General features: G+C 34.4%; 1 protein-coding gene across 1 annotated transcript in view; it reads right to left on the bottom strand.

Moving 5' to 3' along the window:
* Positions 1-9,940, bottom strand: part of LOC149777443 (uncharacterized) — a 51,560-nt gene extending 41,620 nt beyond the window's left edge. Inside the window, exons 1-3 of the mRNA XM_089942077.1 lie at positions 9,784-9,940; positions 4,434-4,682; positions 1,737-1,880 (exon numbers count right to left, since the gene is read on the bottom strand). Coding sequence (XP_089798203.1) covers positions 1,737-1,880; positions 4,434-4,682; positions 9,784-9,859 — 469 coding nt within the window. The 5' untranslated portion in view covers positions 9,860-9,940. The remainder of the gene's footprint in view (positions 1-1,736; positions 1,881-4,433; positions 4,683-9,783) is intronic.
* Positions 9,941-22,819: the final 12,879 nt, after the last annotated feature.

Here is a 22,819-nt window from a genome sequence, read left to right as displayed (position 1 = left end):
ATACCCCGGGTGTTATTTTTGCTAAAAAGTCTAAAAGATATTAAGAGAGCAAACTACTTATGTGCAGGCGACAAGAATTTTGTTTAAGATATATTTATTGGTCAGACTTATTTCAGGATGACTCCGCAAATTAAATAATAATTCAGAATGCCCCGGTTTAACTATCCCAACAGGTTCTCAATAAAGCGTAGGCGATTTAGAAATTAAAAACAAACATTTCGATAAGTACGCATGTCATCCGTCAGGTACATCATTGTGGAACCTACCACTATAACGTAGTTAGATTCGAAAACAGAATCGAACTAATATTCAGAGATCAAAAGACTTAGTGCCAGATTCATTTTTTTTTCAAAAAGTACAATTGTTGATCTGCATTCCTAAAACAACGAAGCCTGTCTGCTCAAAACGACATTATTTGATGAACTCTTTCTCAATACTTTCTCAGATCTTTGACCTTTATACAAAATTAATCTGTCCTGAAAGGACAACATTTCATGATTTGTTGTGTCAAGAGTTGTTTATAGACAAATTTGACCTTATTTTTTCGCTACTTATTTATTTATTTATTTAAATATTTATTTATTTATTTATTTATTTTAAATATTTATTCGATAGCAAGCTGATCGCACTATATTACGAGTTGTTTATAGACAGATTTAAACTTATTTGTTCGTTGCTTATTTATTTTTTTGAACTATTTATTCGATAGCAAGCTGAACGCATTATGTTATTTGTTGAATTTGCCGAGCAGCTAGCTAGGAAATTAGTTTGCAAACTAGTTGGTTGGTTTATCAACTACCTTCCGTTTATATGAGTCTTCTGCGCAGCTAGTCATTCAGTGATGTATAAGCAGCTTGATTGGTATTTAACTTTGTGCTATAGCCGGAGAGGTGGTTATTTGTTTAGTTCAATACATTACTAATAGTTATATAATTACTATAATTAGGTAGATATCTATTTATTTTCCTATTTTTGTTCTTATTAGTTTTGTCATTTGAGGGAAGCAGAGCTCCCATGCCAAGGAATGAGAGAATTTTGAGGTTTCTGCAAACTAATTCCTTAAGAATGGATTTTTGTTATACCTGTTCTATAAAGTTTAATCCACAAGTCACTATCTCGGCTGTCTTGTTGTTGATGTTGCATTTAATATTTAGAAATATAAATATTCTAAATCTAGTTTAAAATCTGATGTTACTAAAATTCTCCAGCTGCTTATCAGAGAATTTTGCTGGGATCTAATTTTAAGAAGCAGCCTGTACTAGAAGACTGGTATGTTAATTATTATTGGATACGATCCTCCAAGGAATTTCAAAACACGATATGCAAAAATTACAAAAGTATACATATAGTTTGTACAGTATGTAGTCAAACTGATAAATCGTATTTCCTTCCACCTACCAAATACCTATCAATTAAGTGTACATCATGCAACAAGTTCTTGCTAAGGCCGAGGAAAGAGTGGATCAATCCAGGCATAATGCTCGGAAAGGTAAAAATTTGCATGTTTTCCATCTGTAGGCAGTAAATGCTGACTAACACACAGAAGTATCATTGGGAATGTCAGTACTCAGACATATCTGACACTCATCTCAAACCATCATATATAAACTTTGGTACGTTATTTTCTTTGTAATTTCGGTATCACTGATATTTTAATTTATACGAGATCAAAGACAGGAGTTGGTTTCAAATGATTAAAAACGGGCTTTACTTCTTTTAAAAAGTGTATATTTTACCTAAGTGGTATGCAGTAAATACGGCATCAAAACCGCTATCCAGGACTGAGCCATTTCTGCTGGTAAACTGTAGCGTCAGGGTGTTACCCGTTGTAGTGTAAACTCCGCCAGGACTGCTGTGCCCGCAGATATTGTAAGACAAACCTTTAAAAGAAGCAAAGTTGGGTCCAAAAATCAATTTGATAGAATTGTTTGAACTTCCTGAGATGATGCGACAATACATTCTAGTAAAACCTTCACTGGCAATGACAATTAGACGAAATTTTGCAAGCATCGCTCTCATATATTGGTGTATGAATGGGTCATGTACAACACTCATCTCAAAGCTCTAATACGAATTTACACGTGCAATGGTCAATGTTTGCGTACAGCATACAGCAGATGATCTTCATATTATTTAACTTGCAGCAAAATATGAAATGCTGACAAATATAGCAGTTATTCATTTAGCCATCAGGTGCTCCTCTTCCCACGATCCGACCCACCCACCCCTGTATCTTGCGTCTAAGAGAGGATGACAGTTCTAAATCTGTTATGTTAGTCCACATACTTCTTTAAATTAAATATTTATGTCTAAAGATTTAACTTCTATTTAACATATTTTGACTGAAAATGCTGTGTATTAGGATGGATGGAATAAGAGCTCACACATTTCGTTTCTTCCTTTGTTTTTGTTTCGGAAGATGGAGGTGGCGTAGATAACAAGGAGTGTCGTTTATAATGTTCTTCTCTGGAGCCCCTTTCCTCCGGAAATTTTACTCATCTGTGTTACGTCTTTCGTAAAGAAAAGAAACGTGACTAACCAAATCAAGAAGAATTACTGTGAACGGTTTACAAAATTGAAGTGTTGTAATCCGTGCCAGATTAATACCTTCAAGAGCCATAACCACTGAAAATACTATCGTGCCCCCTCCCCCAACATGTGAAACTGAAGGAAAAAATTCAAACACAAAAGGTAGGAAAACAGCAGTGTTGCCATCATTCCAAATCAAAATACTCGTTTCTCCAAATCGAAATGGTCACATATAATTAATTTATTTTTATCATCAACAATTAATTTGAAGTTTGCCTGGTGTTCCTGTCGGGCTGGTGCCCTAAACACATGTTTCGTATGCTTAATTGGTAATCTGGCACTGGTTGTAATCAATCCTGTTACAACTTGGATCCGACATAACGGTGTTCTCTCGAACACATATAAGAGGTCATGTTCTGTTGACCTTTTGATCAACCAATCAGATCAGAGCTTTCACATTCATGAAAGTGAAAAGCATATTCTGAATATATCGTTTGTCTTGTTAACTCTCGCTAACACCATATGCAAAGCTTTGTTTAATAGGTTGCTAATAATAGGTGGATGCAGGCAGAGTTCCATGCGTCACCAGAATATAAACGTTTATCGGTACCTGTATGACCTATTAATTATAACTTGATCGCGAGTTCAATCAGATTTTTTTTGCAAACGTCGCCGGAAGGGTCGGTACTGTTGTATTATAGAAGCTGAGGAGATTCTAGGATAGAAAAATACTTTGAGAGTCCTAATCTTCTAATCAAAAGTTATGTACCTGCAGTTTAAAATAAAACAAAACATAAAATCAACTGGTCAAAAGTACGGATTAACCAGAAGAAAAAAAAAACAACTTGATTCTAATGCAACTAAAGTCAGAAAAGAAAACGCAGAAATGGCAATTCTTAACAGATATCTATTAGCGAAATCTCGATCGATCGATCGATCGAGAGAGAGAGAGAGAGAGAGAGATTTGACTGCACATTTAACAATAACAAAGAATGTTTTCGTGGAATTTAACAAGCGTCGTTTGCCCTGACTGTTACACTCGTTAGTTATAGGATTTAAATGTATGAATAAAATTATAAATGGAATCAGGCTTATCTCTGCTGCACACATGAAATACATGAACTGTGTGTCAATGGATATCCATGTTTACATAATCCTACACTAGTCTTCAAATATTCAGTCAGCAAAGAAAATTACGACTGATGTCCTAAAAACAGTAAAATGTGTCAATGTATGTGAGAATATAAAAGTGAAAACGTTTTATCATTGAGGTCTCTCAAACAAGCCATACTGACGCACCATTTTATAGCATGGGCGGGCCCAAGATTTATCAGCTGAAGACATGGTTTAATATGTAAACAAAGTCTCTTCACAAACAACAGTGTTGCAATGCGAGTTACATAATTGTACTTTCTAGTTGGTATAAGGACTATATACACGTTCACCTCGAAATAGTTCATAGTGCAAGGTTAGCAACTTTACAAACTGGTACCCAGATTTGTGGACAATTCTGTATTGTTGATATTGCTGAACCCGTATGTGCCATTAGATTTGTGTACATTGGTTCTCACAGCATAGGTCAAGGGGGTCACGTTACCCCCATCATTCTATATATATATATATATATATATATATATATATATATATATATATATATATATATATATATATATTCCGACAAGTTTATCATGCAGATGAAGCTGAAATATGTCACAAGATTATGTTCTAAACGCTTAGTAAATATTAGCTTTAGTTTCAGACTGCTTACGCACGGCACTATGCAACTGCCTCTTTAGGTCGTGACTGACTGCCCCACCCCACCCCTGCAAAAAAAATCATGCAGCGTCCATGTTTGTGTATATTTATGTTCGTTTAGCAATGATTGTCCTAATGTCCGAGTTTACCTGAAAGTCTTGGAGAGAAGATGCTCGGTCCGTCAAATAACTGAAGAGAGTCGTCTGAACAGTGCATAGTGCTTTTGATATGAACATGTTTGAAGTACAGCATAATTCTCTTGTATGTAGTGGGCGCCACAATTGTCAGCCTGCAGGTCATTGCCTGGTATGATCTTAACTTAGTCAATATCATCCTTCCAGTTTCTGTCCCATGATAACTCATGTTAAAGCTATGACCACAGTAGTAAGTCATGTAATCTGAAACGACAAATAATATAAATATGCTGTTATTGTAGTTCTGGGTTGATGTTTATCTTGACAATCCGTAGTGGTAAAGACAGACGAAAGCGGAGGCTGTGTCAACGCCGTTGAAGTTTTACGTTAACGATTTTGAAAGCCACTTATATTTTACACATCATTCGCTGCAAGGAAGTGAAACATTGGGGCAGTATGAACATCGGTCTAAAGTGTATGACTTGATCTGCTTGAAACTTTTGACAAGTGCAAGCGTGAGGCTAAAGTGTATCACGTGATGTGCTTGAAAAATTTTTTTTCTTCCCAAGACATATTACTCTGGCAAGCTTGAAGTCTCTAGTATTCACCGTTTACAGAAACGAAATTCTCAACATCGGTGTATAACAAAGACGTACGTAATTTACACAGCTGAAAAGCCTTAGTATTAGCAAATAAGCATACATTTGCTATATCTAATTCAGCTCGATATTTCTAAAGATTCCATGAGAAAGAGAGAACGGGGAAGAAGACGAAGAGAAAGAAAATGTTATTAAGATTTCTATTTTGTCAAACTCTTGCAATTTATGGGAAATATAAATTACGAGTAAAGTTTCTGCTATCAAGCTACTAAATTTATGAGAAGCTGCATGTATACGTCTATGGATCTGTATACATCTATGCAGGTATACGTCTGCCCATGTATACGTCTATGCATGTATACACCTATGGATCTATACATCTATGCATGCATATATCTATCCGTGTATACGTCTATGCAAATATATGTCTATGCATGTGTACGTCTATGCAAGTATGCATCTATCCTTGTATAAGTCAATGCAAGTATACGTCTATGCATGTATACGTTTATGCATGTATACGTCTATCCTTGCATACGTCTATGCATGTATACGTATATCCATGCATACGTCTATGCAAGCATACATCTATCCATGTATAGGTTTATGCAAGTATACCTCTATACATGTATACATATATGCAAGTATGCGCCTCTACTAGAATACGTCTATGCAAGTATTCGTCTATGCTTGTATATGTCTCTGCAAGTATACCTCTATACATGTATACATATATGCAAGTATGCGCCTCTACTAGAATACGTCTATGCAAGTATTCGTCTATGCTTGTATATGTCTCTGCAAGTATACGTCTTTACATGTATACGCCTTTACATCTGTTCACGTCTATGCAAATATACGTCTATTTATGATACGTCTATCCAGCTGTATACGTACATGCATTTTGCACGCCTATGCGTTTTCATACGTCTATGCAAGGACAAGTCTATCCATCTGTGCAATGGTAAACAAACTAGGAAATGATCGAATCCCCAAACATCAACTTTTGCACAAAGCTTGTAAAATATTATATTTCTTCATATGTATTTAAGCATGTTATCTTATATATATATATATATATATATATATATATATATATATATATATATATATATATATATATATATATATATTCAAAGATAGATAGATAGATAGATGAGCGCAAACATATACATGAAAGAAAGAGAGAGATATAGAGTTATCCTTTCAAAATCAACACTTCATTCAGTAATCATATTAACTAAAAGTCATATGACACTATTGATGGTTATCAATTATTCCACTTTCATATTTACTGCTCAATTTCCTTATAAAATATGTTTTCTCATGTTTCCATATAGTAAATATTTTTGGTACATTTGGATCACCCAAATTAGACTTTTTAACTTAAATATCAAAGTTAAATATCAAATCAAAGTAGAGTTCTTGCGGCACTGAATCTTTGTACCAAAATTTCGATCTAAATATAATAGATTTTACTAACTAAAATAATAGATTTACAAGCTTTATGCAATGGAGCCTTAAAAAGTTAGTATTTACTTTATATATTATTTATGATTGCACATGTAATTTAGCATCTGTATCATAAATCCGAATAATTGTAGTGACTTCTTTGCTCCAAAATATCTAAATCAGTTGCAAAGTAATTTAACAATTTAGTAATGTAGCATTTTTATCGTATTTAGTTCAAAAGTAAAGAAAGGAACCGACACAATAGTTATTCGTTACTTCAATAGTAAAATGCTAGCAAATCAGAGAGAGAGAGAGAGCGAGAGAGAGAGAGAGAGAACTCCTTTGAAACTAATATAGTTTGCTTTTCTGTGTATCTGGAAAGCAAATATTTTAAATGTACAGGAATATGCAGTATACAAGTAGAGAACATATCAAAACTGACCACAAAAAAAATCATAATGAACTTGGGTTGTAATGTAGTAATTAAAGTAACCTTACACAGACACTTTTTTCATTTTGCGAGCCATGATTCAAGCAGGCGGGGCACGGAAAAATTTAACACGGTCGCAGCCAATAAAATATGTGAATACTACACAAGAATCTTCTAGGCTTCTTTCAAGCAGATTAACAGAAACTTATTTGTTAACGTATTCACATATGCAAATTTTATTTCGCAACCATTGATGATACAGTAAAGAAAAAACACTATAGCTAGCATCTGCACCAATGCCATTCCACATTCCAGAATCCTTGTAATCGCCTCCTCGTGTTTCCCTTTCTCCTTTTAAACCTGTGTTATTTATTAAGCTGGAATAATCAAACGACAACATGGATAAATACCATGAAATTATATCTCCTGGTTTCAAACGTTTGTACATGGAAACTACAATGAATGAGGTCCTCTGTCACATACCTAGTAAAAATAGTCTGTGCTTGACCCTATCAGGTACCTTGAAATAGACCGGGTTGATATACAACTTGCCCCTGACCCTATCAGGTACCTTTTTCTTGACTGGGTTGATTTACAGACAGCCTGTACCTGACCTTGTGAGGTACATTGCCATTTACAGGGTTGATTATACGCCTGACCCTGTTGTTCAATTGTAAATGTTCAAAATATTCTTGATACCAAAATGGCCAAGCCTGATTAATGGACTGAAATTGGTGTGATTCTACCTGTACGGACATGATGACTAATGAGAAATTTTTCTATTACTGATGCCAGAAGTATGAAATTATAACAGAATTTAGGAACTTTGAAGTAGACGAGAATATAATTTTAAGTCATAGATTATGTCATAACGCTTGCAAACAAAGAATGCTTACACAAAAGTATAATCTTATGACATCTGTTTGTTCAAAAATACATGATAGATATTACAGTATGAAACCTCCAGGTGGTACCAATATGCCAATTTTTAAGACTGGGCCAAATAATGTTTCAGGCTCTGTTTTGGGGCCTTTTTATTCCATAATATCTGTCTGTTTGGGGTTGTTTCTTCTTGTTTTTGTTTCTTCTTTCATGTACTTCTAGGGGGCCGGGTTACTTGTGGTCTTTTGGTGTTTTATTCGTTTTGTTTTTGTTTTGTTTTGTTTTGGGGGCTCTGTGTATGGTTATTTTCGGGAGCATTTTGCAAAGGTTTTATATTGTATCTATCCAGAAACGTTAAAATTCACAGAAATGGTGTAACTGATATTGCGAAACAGACCACATTTTGTTTTGTTAGCAATGCATGTATGATTTCACTAAAACTTTTACCTTGAAGCAACTGTGTTATTTTCTTTTCCTTCTTCTCATTTCTAATGAACGTATCCGTTCTCGACCGTACGTTCGATATTGCCTTAGCGACACCACTTATGAAAACTAAAGAATTTTCGAAAGGAAAGAAGACTGAAGACAAAATGACTAACACTTATAACTTAACGTTATACAATAGGGGCGACTAGAAGCCTTTTTTAAGCAAAACAATTCTGAAAAACGGAGCGTTCCAAAATGGTGCCCAATCATATACTACAATAATTTAAAAATTGTATACTTACTTAGTATTAATCATTTTCAAGCAATAGATAACAATAATCAAGAAACGGCATATAGATCAATTTACACACCTTTAACGTCCTAGCAACTGAAATGTCTCTTCGCGCATACACATTCCGTGTAGTTCAGACCATAACAAGAATGTGACATATAAAATGAGGAGGAAAGGTTTGCAATTAGGTGAAGACTTTGACTAAAAAGAGAAAATTAAGCACTACAACAAGTTGTCTAGTCCTGGATTCAGCAATCGCAAATATGATGATCGCTGACCAATAAAAATAAAAGATGAGAAATTCATTATGTGGTATATGAATTTTAGTTGGACGGGTATACTCTGTTAAAACAAAATTATTTAACATGCCAGCTAAAAGAAATTAATTGTATTTTGTAGATATGCTATGACATTGTATTTTAGTCAGGTATTGGCACGAATAGGCATTTATTTACTCGATCCCTCATTATGTACATTTTTCAATCATTATACCGTCCAACCTGTATTAGATCACCTCTTCATGTAAAGAGGTTCATGATATAAAATAGACCAGCCGTTGTTGTAGAAGTCAAATTAAGCAAAAGTCTTGCCAAGTCTAGCCATGCACAGACCTATTATCAAAAATATTGTAATAAAACGCTTATTATATAATGCTCCGTGTTAAAGTTAGCAACTTCTTTATACGACAGCTTATGGTTATGTTAAAGGAAGTTTAAGGGGCTTGTTTTGGTATCAGTCTTTAACTCTGACATGATTAAGTTGATTAAATTCACTTCAAAGGAACAGATTCTTGAGAAACTGGTTTTCCAGTTTATTAAATCGTTGATAAAATTCATACGATCATTAAATTTAACAAGGTCGCTGTTATTTCGTTTGCTGTTCGCAAACGCGCATGCGAGAAAATTAATCCAAATACGGTTTTAACACAAGGCAAGTTCAGCACCGTAAATATATTTATAAAGTGTTGATTCCCATCAAATGAATCCCTTTAAATCAATCCCCATCAAATGAATCCCTTTAAAGGCATTTGTGCAATTTTAAAATCTTTCCTACGGTATTTAATAGGTCACAAATTAGTGGTTATGTACCATAGATAATCAAATATGGACATAATATCTGAAATAATGAAAATCAAATACTCCGATTTGATACCTGTGGATGTACACCTGGACTGAATTGCAGCAAAACACGTTGCACTTCCCTACATGCCATTAGATAGGAATTTATCCCCACCTCAATGGGATTAGGGATAGGGACCTGGGCAAGCAAAAAAGTATTACTTACAATGTGGTATCCCTGAAACTTCTACACTGAATAAACACACAAGAACAAATACGGTTGCGTAGTTGAGGCTCTCCATCTCCGAGTCGTGTAATGTCCTCTTGAGAAGTAATATCGAGTTAAAGTTCTCTGTGCATTTATAATACTGGAGACAAAGACATAAAAGGTAAAGCTACTAAAAGGTGGACTACTATCATATATATATATATATATATATATATATATATATATATATATATATATATATATATATATATATATACACACACACAAGCGTTCATAAAGATATCTTCCTTTGGCGTAGATTTTGTATATATTTTAAAGCTAGCAGTTGCCCTTAATGATTCCATTGTCCTTACACGTGACTTTTAATTTGCCTTTCCTCCTCATTTTATATGTCACATAACTTTTTTTTATATCTACCGCATGTATTATAGTGTTATCAGCCTTCAGTTCTTTCAGTGTGTGTAATTATAGATAGTATAATTTATTCATGTAAATCGATTTTTCTGCATTTAATTTGTACGGGCGACAACTGTACAATTTGGGGGAGGGGTTCGACTAGTGAGGCAGAGTCATGTAATTTTCTTATAGAAACATTAATTTTAGTAAAATAGCCATATACGAAATTATATGTATATCGCATTCTTTAAATTAATTGCGATATTAGTGTATAGGGTATGTAAAATAACTCCGAATAGGTTATCATTCTTATTATATTAATGTGATTCCCATTCTAAAAAATGTTTTTTGTCCCTGTTTCTGCTAAAACTATTATAGCAAGCAGAATCTAGCAATAAAGATGCTTTCCAGGGCCGGAGGGCTGGGGAAGGGGGCCGGGGTTTTATATTTTTAGACAGACATGTCTATAATTAATCGTCTCTAACATATAACCTCTAATTTATGATCTTATTAATTAACAAGGGCAAGCTTTCAGAATTCCAAAGATGCCTTTAAGGGATTAGTTGGATGAGGATTTAACAATGTATTGTCATTTTCCGGGGTTTAAGAACCCCTATGCACACACACACACACACACACACACACACACACACCAGGTTAAATAAAGCACGCACACACAAGCGTACAATCAGTTGTCACTTTAATTTTGATCATCGTTCTATTCTTGCGCACGTTTATTGTGCATTATACATACTTTGAGTAAATAGACCAATAGACATTTGCTCTGGTGACTTTTCAAAAAATGTCAGTACCTTGTGAAATTTTGAAAATCCCCCATCCCAACAAAAAAATTGCACTTGATTCAACATGAAGGACTATTACCGCACCAGTTGATGAATTATTTGTGAAACATCCGGTCATATGATATGTGGTCGTGATGGAGCATGCACAAGACAATCCCTAACTGTGTTGGATGGCATCATCTGAAATAGAACTCATACTAACCTTTCTGTTGTCATCAGACCGACCTATGAAGATATTATATATAATTATATATATATATATATATATATATATATATATATATATATATATATATATATATATATATATATATATATATATATTCAACCATTAGAACGTCCCAATTATCTGGTGTAATGTACATAGAGTAATTGATGTAGTTCAGATGTTTCGTATGAGTGAAATCAAATATGTAAACGTCGATATTGTTTGAATATTTTCCTCGTGCTTAAAACTAATTTTAGCAGGTATTTGATAAATAAATAATATACCTTTTTCGGAATAATTTAAGAATACAGTTCTGCATTATTTATGATGTGCATATGCATGCCAGTGTACTCGGCAAAGACGTTATTCATCTCCTAGTATTCAAACTCTTTCTCCGTGTTCCTTTAAACATTGGCACAAAGTAAACCGTTTATGATGCCTGTATCCTTACACAATCCATACAGTTGATGACACCTGTATCCATAGAGAGTGCATACCGTTTATGATGAATTTGTCCATACATAATGCACACCGTTTATTAAGCCTATATCCGAATACAGTGTATGACGCCTATACAATGCAGTGCCTATAAGTAAGCGTACCCATGGTCCACTTTGTAGAAACCTTAAACAAAGGCCCCTCTTCTTGCAAGAGGTTTGTGGGTTGGCGGATTGTACCTTCTTTCAAGGTGACAGCTTAATTTGGTTCTCGTTATCTAGAGATTGACCGCCCTCGATGCTATTGCCCGGTTCGAGTAAATATAACCATAAGTGGTGAAACTTATAGGTGCAATAGATAGAGATCTGAGCAGAGATATAGAACAAACGAACACGAGCCCCCGTACATGTAAACAACAATTTAATCAATTACATACAACAAATGTGAGAATTCATTATATCAGGTATATACTCTGCTTCTACAAATAAAACTTTCACCGAATTAAAAAGAACTCAGATATATTTAAATAAAGTAGCTGATCTGTTTTGCTGATAGATTTAGTTCATCATAGGATCGAGTGAACAATCGAAATCAATGCCTTGTACAAATGCATAAAGTACTTCTCCGTTCACTACACTTCCACTGTATCTGTTCCTTCGACCTCCCTCTGTTTTGCCTCTTTCGGTCCTCAACTCTATGCGTAGCAAGTAGATTCACAGACACGTCACCTGATATGCCTCAGAATACGTCTCAGAATTATTACTTCGCAGGATACGTCTCAGAATTAATACGTCACAGGATAAGTTTCAGAGATAATACGTCGCATGATACGTCTCAGAGATAATACGTCACAAAATGATACTTCGCAGGAGCTATGTTCTCCCTTTGAGCTTTCGGCGTTCCTCGCTTCTACCGCCAAATTTGTTCGTCGGTTTTTCTCGACAACAGTTTTACGAGAGAATTTCTCCCAAATTTACTCTTGAGGTCTTCTTTACTTGTTTTCTTTTGCAGAAAAGCTTAGACTGATTAAAATTTTCGATGTAGCGATAATAAAACTAGGAAATTTAGTGTGGGAAACAAGCCCCCTTATTTAGCGTAAGCAATCAGAATCAAATACATCTGCCACCTTTTTCCAGAGGCGCCAAGTTAGCTTTTGTCTCCACCAGTCTTTGTTGGCTAAATAAACGAATGCCTAATTAAGAATGAAATTCTCCCCTCGAAAAAACATTACCGTTCATGACAGTATGGCGATTTGATACACGCCTGTCCCCATAAATCTAATTAATTGTTCTCTGGTCTCAGCTAATGTGTTCTTCATAGATCGCCAGAAATTCGCCCCTTCACTCTATATCCATACATAACGCACACCGTTTATGATGCATATATCCATGCAAAGTGCATGCCGTTTATAATACCTATATCTATACAAAATGCATACCGTTTATGAAGCCTATATCCGTACACAATGCATACCGTTTATGATGCATATATCCGTACATAATGCATGTATTTTACAATGGCTATATCGAAAGACAATGCATGCCGTTTACGCTGCATATATCCATATACACGTGAATACCGTCTATGATGCATATATCCTTACACAATGCGTACCATTTATGATGCCTTTATCCATACACACTGCATGCCTTTTACGATGCCTATAGCGATACACAATGCATACCATTTAGGATGCCTATATCTATACACAATCCATACCGTATATGATGTATATATCCGTACATAATGCATTCCGTTCACAGTGCTTATATCCATATACAATGCATACCGTTTACGCCGCCTATATCCGTACACACTGCATACCGTTTATGTATTAGGTACCTTGCTCTTGACTGGGTTGATGTACAGACAGCCTGTACCTGACCTTGTGAGGTACATTGCCATTGACAGGGTCGATTCTACGCCTGACCCTGTTGTTTAATTGTAAATGTTCAAAATATTCTTCATACCAAAATGGCCAAGCCTGATTAATGGACTGAATTGGTGTGATTCTACCTGTAAGGACATGATGACTAATGAGAAACTCTTCTATTATTGATGCCAGAAGTATGAAATTATAACAGAATTTGGAATTTTTGAAATAACCGGGAATATCTTTTTAAGTCATAGATTTTGTCATAACGCTTCCAAACAAAGAGTGCTTAAACAAAAGTATAATCTTAGGACAGTTGTTCGTTAAAACTACATGATAGATATCTTAGTATAGATACTGCAGGTTGTGACAATATGCCAAGTTTTAAGACTGAGCCAAGGACCTTTTAAACACTATATTGGGGCCTCTCTGTTCAATAACATATGTCTGTTTGATTGTTTCTGTTTCTTCTTCTTGTTTTTTTTTTCTTCTTATGTGTACTTCTGCAGGGTTGCCAGTGGTCTTCTGGTGTTTTTAAGTGTATTGTTTTGTTTTTGGTTTAGTTTGGTTTGGCTTTCTGGGGTCTGTGCAGGGTGTGGTAATGTTGTATGCTGTATGTATTCAGAAACGTTATACTTCATAAAAATGGTGTAACTGATATTGCGGCATAAAGTATATTTTGGTCCATGTGCATCATCTGTTTCAAGTATATTTTGTTTATGCTTGCAATGCACGCATGCTACACTAAAACTTTTACCTTGAAGCAACTGTGTTTTTGTTTTCTTCTCTTTATCTTAGGCACGTGTCCGTTCTAGGCCGTAGATTCGGTATTGCCTCAGCCACACCCCTTAGGAAAAATAAAGAATTATCGAAACGAAAGACGTCTAGGGACGCAATGACTAGAACCAGACTTTATATAATAAATGGTAAGTAACTTGTTTAGTTCAAATTTATTCAGCAAATAGCAAAAGGAGTTTACGGATGAATTGTACCTGGTAACGGGTAATGCGTTTCAACAATTACAGTAGACGTAAATCATGCAAACCATCAAGCATTCAGCGGGTGATTGAACCATAATTTTGGTCAGTCCTAATTGGGGAAAAGGGGCCTCAAAATACGCTGTTATACTTACTTAGTATTAATCATTTTCAATCAATGGATAACAATAATTGCGAAACTGAATATAAAGTGTTGATTCCCCATTCTCTAGTAATTATATGTTGTAATCTAAATAGAGTACAAAACAAATAATGGTGGAAATGCACGTAAATTTAATATTTATTACAATTATTCTCTCTCTCTCTCTCTCTCTCTCTCTCTCTCTCTGTGCATTACAATGGGCATCTATGCATTCTGTGAACATCTACGAAAGAGTTCCCTCGTCTTTGTCTCGTCTGAAGAGCGCTATGGTGAATGGATGAGTAATGATATGCCATTGTTGAATCAAGTTTTAAAAAAGGTTGTGGTTTCTTCAACGCAATTCTACATTACCAGCCCGGTTTAGCTGCTTGGAGGCGTTACGTCAATTCTCTGTAAACATCGGTATTGTTTGTATATTTTTTCTTGCGCTTAAAACTAATTTTGACAGATCTTTTTTAAATAAATAATATACCTATTTTCGGAATCATTTAAGAATACAATTATGCATTATTTGCGATGTGCAAATGCATGCCATTGTACTCGGCAATTACGTTATTAATCTCTGGTTTTCAACCTCTTTCTCCGTGCTTCTTCAAACGTTTTCACAAAACAAAAGGCAACCCGTTTATTATGCTTATATCCATACACCATAGATACTGTTTATGATGCATGCAGCCATACAGAGTACATACAAAATGCGTACAAAATGCATACCATGTATGAAGCCTATATCTGTACACAATACATACCGTTTATGATGCCTATATCCATACACAATGCATACCGTTACGAAGCCGATATCCATACACACTGTATTCCATTTATGATGCCCATATCCGTACAAATTGCATAAGTCTTGAAACAAGTCCTGATATTATATATTGGTGAATTAGTTTTTTGTTCCTAGTAAAGTGATTATTGTTGTTCCTATCAGTCGAACATCCAGCTAATAAACTAAAATAACACATTTTACAAAACTATTAAGTTTCGATTGAAGTTCAGGTTTTCTATGTTAAGCTTTCTTTTAATTAGGAGATAATATGTTATACTAAAATCTTCTTTGCAGTTGCATAAAATATGCAGTAGTGTGGTTATCTATTGTGACATTTATCAGTCAAAAACGTATATACCTTTCATTTGATAAAACTACAGTCTTCTCATATGACTCGTGCTGAATTGCGATCAAAAATGTATTGCTGCCAACCAAACAATAAAACAACACTATACAACATATCAAATTAACAAGGAAATTATGTGTTTAATGAAAATGTGGCAACGGTCAAGTTACGTGATTCTTGTGGAAAAATATTTTAAATTGTCTAATATTTACAATGTACTTGATGTTCTATGTAGGTTATATTTATGGGTTACTGAATTTGTATGGGAAAATATGAGCGAGATTTTGGAATGGAAATACTGCACGAACTTGGGAATGCAGTATATCCATCCGACAAAACGAGTTCATATTTTCCCATACAAATACAGTAACCTTTTTATTATATGCTCAATTTTTATTCTACCTAATCCTTAATTATATTAACAAAATACACTACGAAAAACAAAGTAACTGAATGTATGCCGTATTCCAAACTAAATACACCAGGGCAGATTCATCATTACACAACAACAAAATTATTACTGCGCACGTAACTCCCCCCAGATAAATTTGAACTTAGTCGCGCGCTCGACATAACTTTCGAAAGAAAATGGCGTGTCTAGTTAAAATTGAAATTTGGAGTTATATTGTGAATGAATGCGCATTGCAACAATTTTTCCATTTGATCTCGAATAAATAGATTCTGATATTTTTTTCTCGATTCTGCGAAATTTCGTGATTATGGATTGGATTTGTATGTGACAATTCCACATGAAATACTTCCGATTGAAGACGCGAGGGAGATACGTGTTGACATCTGCAAATGTGTTTCTGTTTCTGTCATTGAATTTTTAAAATCATAATGTGTGAAAATATGAAGTCTTTCCATTGCAATTATCAAAAAGACGCCGCTATGGAATTTAATGCATATTTCATTTTGAGTGCAGTAAGGAGGATCTAATTGCACTTATATTCGAAATTACAGTACAATTTCGAAATGTGTAATCAAGATTGAGAACATATTACATGGCTCATCTAATTCGGATTTGCAGAACTAAGAAAGTACATTTTGAGGAAATTCAGGATGTAAAACTGTAAGTATATCTTTTTGCCATTCTTATCACCAACTAAAGAAGACAGTATATTCCTTGTCACAAGTATGTCATTCGTAAGGACCCTTTCTTGCGTCTGTTGTATAGCTAGCCTAAATCTTAAAGATTATATCAAAAAGGTTAACGCGGAATGTGCCAAAACAGCTGATATGTGGCGGCTCACGAAACATCTGCTTTAAATCATTCAGAAACAAATTTGAACAACCACGACGTAAAACGTCTACTACGCGAGTGTACATGAATTGTTTACAAATCAAAAGTGCTGGCGTCTGCGTCCATTGTTTGTTTACAATAGAAAGTAGTTCCTTTATGCACGTGAATGCAATATGTGTATTAGCGCGCGAGTTCAGTATCTGGTGATATTGCACGATTCTGACAATGCATAGATAACGGAGAGAAAAATCAGCATATAATTAGGAATATTTTACTGGCGCGTCATGTTTTATGTAGCTTTTATTTAGACATTCACTGACATGCATTCAAGTTATATGCAGGTTCTATTTAGGAGTATTTCACTGGCAAGTTATGTTGTATGTAAGTTCAGTTTATAAGTATTTGTCTCGCAAGGCACGTTCTATGTAGATTCTGTTTAGACATATTTCACTGGCAGGAACATGTCAGTCTGTCAAAACAAAACGATACCTCCTGTGGATGCATGTTTAAATAGATCAGGTCTTGAGTTAGAACATTTGACAAATTATGTCATGTTCCTGATCATTATTAAGTGTTCAGAATATTTGACAGACTATGACATGTCCCTGATCAATGTTAGGTATTGAATTAGAATATTTGACAGACTGTCATGTTCCTGATCATTATTAGGTATTTAATTAGAACATTTGACAGTCTATGTCATGCTCTTGATGACTGTTAGATGCTGAATTAGAACATTTGACAGACTATGTCATGTTCCTGATCATAATTAAATGTTGAGTTAGAACCTTTGATAAACTATTACATGTTCCTGATCAGTATTAGGTGTTTAATTAGAACATTTGACAGACTATGTATGTCAAGTTCCTGATCAATATTAAGTGTTGACTTAGAACATTTGACAAACTATTACATGTTCCTGATCATTATTATGTGTTTAATTAGAACATTTGACGGACTGTGACATGTTCCTGATCATTATTATGTGTTTAATTAGAACATTTGACGGTCTATGACATCTTCCTGATCATTATTATGTGATTAATTAGAACATTTGACGGACTGTGACATGTTCCTGATCATTATTATGTGTTTAATTAGAACATTTGACGAACTGTGACATGTTCCTGATCATTATTATGTGTTTAGTTAGAACATTTGACGGACTGTGACATATTCCTGATAATTATTATGTGTTTAATTAGAACATTTGACGGACTATGACATCTTCCTGAACATTATTATGTGTTTAATTAGAACATTTGACGGACTATGACATCTTCCTGATCATTATTATGTGTTTAATTAGAACATTTGAAAATATGAACGAGTCTTTTTAATGGAAATACTGCACGAACTTGGGAGTGCAGTATATCCATCCGACAAAACGAGTTCATATTTTCCCATACAAATGCAGTAACCTTTTTATTATATGCTCATTTTTTATTCTAACTAATCCTTAATTATATTAACAAAATACACAACGAGAAACAAAGTAACTGAATGTATGCTGTATTCCAAACTAAATACACCAGCGCAGATTCATCATTACACAACAACAACATTATTACTGCGCACGTAACTCCGCCCAGATAAATTTGAACTTAGTCGCGCGCTCTACATAACTTTAGAAAGAAAATGGCATGTCTAGTTAAAATTGAAATTTGGAGTTATATTGTGAATGAACGCGCATTGTAACAACTTTTCCATTTGATCTGGAATGAATAGATTCTGATATTTTTCTCGATTCTACGAAATTTCGTGATTACGGACTGGATTTATATGTGACAATTCCACATGAAATACATCGGATTGAAGACGCGAGGGAGAAACGTGTTGACATCTGCAAATGTGTTTCTGTTTCTGTCACTGAATGTTTGAAATCATAATATGGGAAAATATGAAGTCGTTCCATTGCAATTATCAAAGACGCCGCTATGGAATTTAATGCATATTTCATTTTGAGTGCAGCAAGGAGGATGTAATTGCACATGTGTATTTGCGCGCGAGTTCAGTATCTGGTAATATTGCACGATTCTGACAATGTAAAGATAACGGTGAAAAACATCAGCATATAATTAGGAATATTCTACTGGCACGTCATGTTTTATGTAGCTTTTATTTAGACATCACTGACAGGCATTCAAGTTATATGTAGGTTCTATTTAGGCGTATTTCACTGGCAAGTTATGTTGTATGTAAGTTCTGTTTATAAGTATTTGTCTCGCAAGGCACGTTCTATGTAGATTCTGTTTAGACATATTTCACTGGCAGGAACTTGTCAGTCTGTCAAAACAAAATGATACCTCCTGTGCACTATTAGTGGATGCATGTTTAAATATATCAGGTCTTGAATTAGAACATTTGACAAACTATGTCATGTTCCTATCATTATTAAGTGTTTAGAATATTTGACAGACTATGACATGTTCCTGATCAATGTTAGGTATTGAATTAGAATATTTGAGAGACTGTCATGTTCCTGATCATTATTAGGTATTTAATTAGAACATTTGACAGGCATCGTCATGTTCCTCACCATTATTAGTTTTTGAATTAGAACATTTGACAATCTATGTCATGCTCTTGATGATTGTTAGGTGCTGAATTAGAACATTTGACAGACTATGTCATGTTCCTGATCATAATTAAATGTTGAGTTAGAACCTTTGACAGACTATGTCATGTTCCTGATCATAATTAAGTGTTGAGTTAGAACCTTTGACAGACTATGTCATGTTCCTGATCATAATTAAGTGTTGAGTTAGAAACCTTTGACAGACTATGTCATGTTCCTGATCATAATTAAGTGTTGCATTAGAACATTTGACAGAATATGTTATGTTCCTAGTCATCATTAGGTGTTTAAGTAGAGCATTTGACAGGCTATGACATGTTACTGATCATTATTAGATGTTGAATTAGAACATCTGACAGACTATGTCATGTTCCTGGTCATTGTTAGGTGTTGAACTAGAACATTTGACAAACTGTTACATGTTCCTGATCATTATTATGTGTTTAATTAGAACATTTGACAGACTATGTACGTCATGTTCCTGATCATTATTAAGTGTTGATTTAGAACATTTGACGGACTATGACATCTTCCTGATCATTATTATGTGTTTGATTAGAACATCTGACGGACTATGACATCTTCCTGATCATTATTATGTGTTTAATTAGAACATTTGACGGACTATGACATCTTCCTGAACATTATTATGTGTTTAATTAGAACATTTGACGGACTATGACATCTTCCTGATCATTATTATGTGTTTAATTCGAATATTTGACGGACTGTGACATCTTCCTGATCATTATTATGTGTTTAATTAGAACATTTGACGGACTACGTCACATTCGTGATCATTCTTAGTTGAATTCGTTGTACCATGAAAATAATACCACATAAAATTCAGACAATCAAGATACTCAAACACAAATAACCAATGCTATTCAGACATAGATGGCAAGATAAAATGTAATAGCGAGCACGATACATTAAAGTCAGTATATACCTTTAAGTGGATAAAAAATGAGCAAATTAGATGGGCAGACAAACATCTGCTTCATATCTCTCACGTTTGTGATATAGGCTGCATCTTAGAACTAGACGTTGATATTTCATTATATTTTCATTTTTATTTCTTTTAAGGACCCAATTTAATTCCCATAGAAAAACTATGCAAACACCTTGATTTTAAACAGTGTTTTACTTTTATTCCGAATGCGAACCAAATCTCTTTTGGTTTCTTTTATTTTTTCCAATCATGCCTTAGACTTTCAAAACAATCGCTTTGTTTACAGACACTATGCACGCAAAACATACTTATATAATATCATACAATGGAGGTAATTATAAGGGACGGATTTGGTTGATGTTTCAGCTCAGTATTACTTCTTTTTCAAGAGATTTAAACCGTTCTGGAAAGGGGTTTGCATGTCTTTCTCTTCCGCAAAAATGTTAAACTTCATCCATGCTTGTAGATATAGTATATGTAGGCATTTTTACAAATAGAAAATTATTTTCTTAACAAAATCAAACATTTTTGTACGATGTATAACGTCCTTTATCTCCATTCTGTGTAATGTCTATGGGACATTATACTTTCTCTGTGTCCATCTTTCGCACAACAAAAACAGTTCTCAGCACCCTAAAACGGACAATGAAAATTATAATATAAAATAAAAGCTCAGAAATATGAGGTGTGGATTGATGGACAGTATCTTTAATTTGTACTGCATGTTTATTTATATTTTATTCATGATTGTAGATTGTAAGGACCTATCTAACAAGATACATTTACTTTGTAAGCAATATTATACATAGTAATATGTGTCTATCAGTCTGTGTGTGTGTGTGTGTGTGTGTGTGTGTGTGTGTGTGTGATTTGGATTTTTAAAGTTGCTCTAACAATTTTTCAGTCATATCGCTACGATGTCTGCAGCGTGGAAGTCTATAGTGATATTTAGTACTGGAGCATCATCTCGCAGACATGTAGCATGATGTCCCACCCAGTCGCATCATCCTGAATCCAGGATGACCATTCCCAGTACTAACCTCTTAACGCTGCGCGCCCAGCGAGGTAGCTGTTAGTACCATTTTTATTCCTTTGGTATGACTCGGATGGGGTTCAAACCCGCAATCTTCCGCATCCGAGGCGGACGCTGTAACCACTAGGCCACCGGAGCGGTCGTCTGTCGTTGTAGGTTATGCATTAAGATAAGTATTAAGCGTAATCATGTTTACTTCAGTTTAAGTTATAGATACAATCCTGATTCTGACCTTCCAAGGTACCAGAAACGAATTTTCCACTAAGATAACAGACTATTTTCAGAAAATAGTAATTGCGACCTAGGTCAAGTGGTGGGGTATAAAAGGTTGCTTACTTCATGATTACTAATTCCTAACTTAGCATCCGAAGTGAAATCAGTCTTATCGTTGTGTTCAGTTTTATTTTGAAAGGATTTATTTATTTAAGTTATTCACTGGAATTACACCGTGCTTTTCGATTTTCCGACTAAATCACTTTTTGGGATTACTGTGAATTCATTTAAAGACATTTTGGATGATATCATTTTGAAACATAAAAAGTATTAATTCAACACCACACTCTTATGATACTGGCATATCAGCACGTTCAAAATTGGAATTTATTTGCAACACCACTGGAATTCATTCGTAATATTCTATACATTTGGACTTGTGATAGAAGTTTTAGGACTATTTGAAACTGAATTCACAATACCGTAAGTTCTTTTTAAATGTTCACTTTGTATTCTATGCAAATGCATTAGCTGTTGAATTTTGCAAAACTGGTTGATTCTCCATCTTTTCTGTTACTTCGTTTAAGACCATAGAATCTCAGAAAGCAGATAATTGCGAATTGGTTTTTACGCGCAATGTGTTGGATAATATATGTGGTGTGTTCGATTGTAGATAAAATTTCAAGAAGATCGCTCAGTTAGTATTTTAAGATCTATAGCACAGTTTTTGTACACTAGCAGCTGATAAAGTGAGTTAATCAAGGCGGATGAATTGGGGAAAATAATAAAATGATACACCTCTAGCTAAGCAGTGTTCAATACTTTACTTACGTCTAAAAATATATACTTGAACTATCTGTTTATAGTGAACAGAAATTCAAATGGGACCAAAATTGAATATTTGCATGACGACATACTTTTTATACTTAACAGAAAGTTAAATTGGATGAAAATTTAATGTTTGCATCGCGTCCTTGACACTAATTATGATCATCATCAACGCAAAGTAAAATAAATATAGTAATCGATAGAACTGCA

Source organism: Sinohyriopsis cumingii, chromosome 18 (assembly GCF_028554795.1).
Source record: "Sinohyriopsis cumingii isolate HCF-2022 chromosome 18, ASM2855479v2, whole genome shotgun sequence".
NCBI lineage: Eukaryota > Metazoa > Mollusca > Bivalvia > Unionida > Unionidae > Sinohyriopsis > Sinohyriopsis cumingii.
This window is presented reverse-complemented; position numbering and strand designations above follow the sequence as displayed.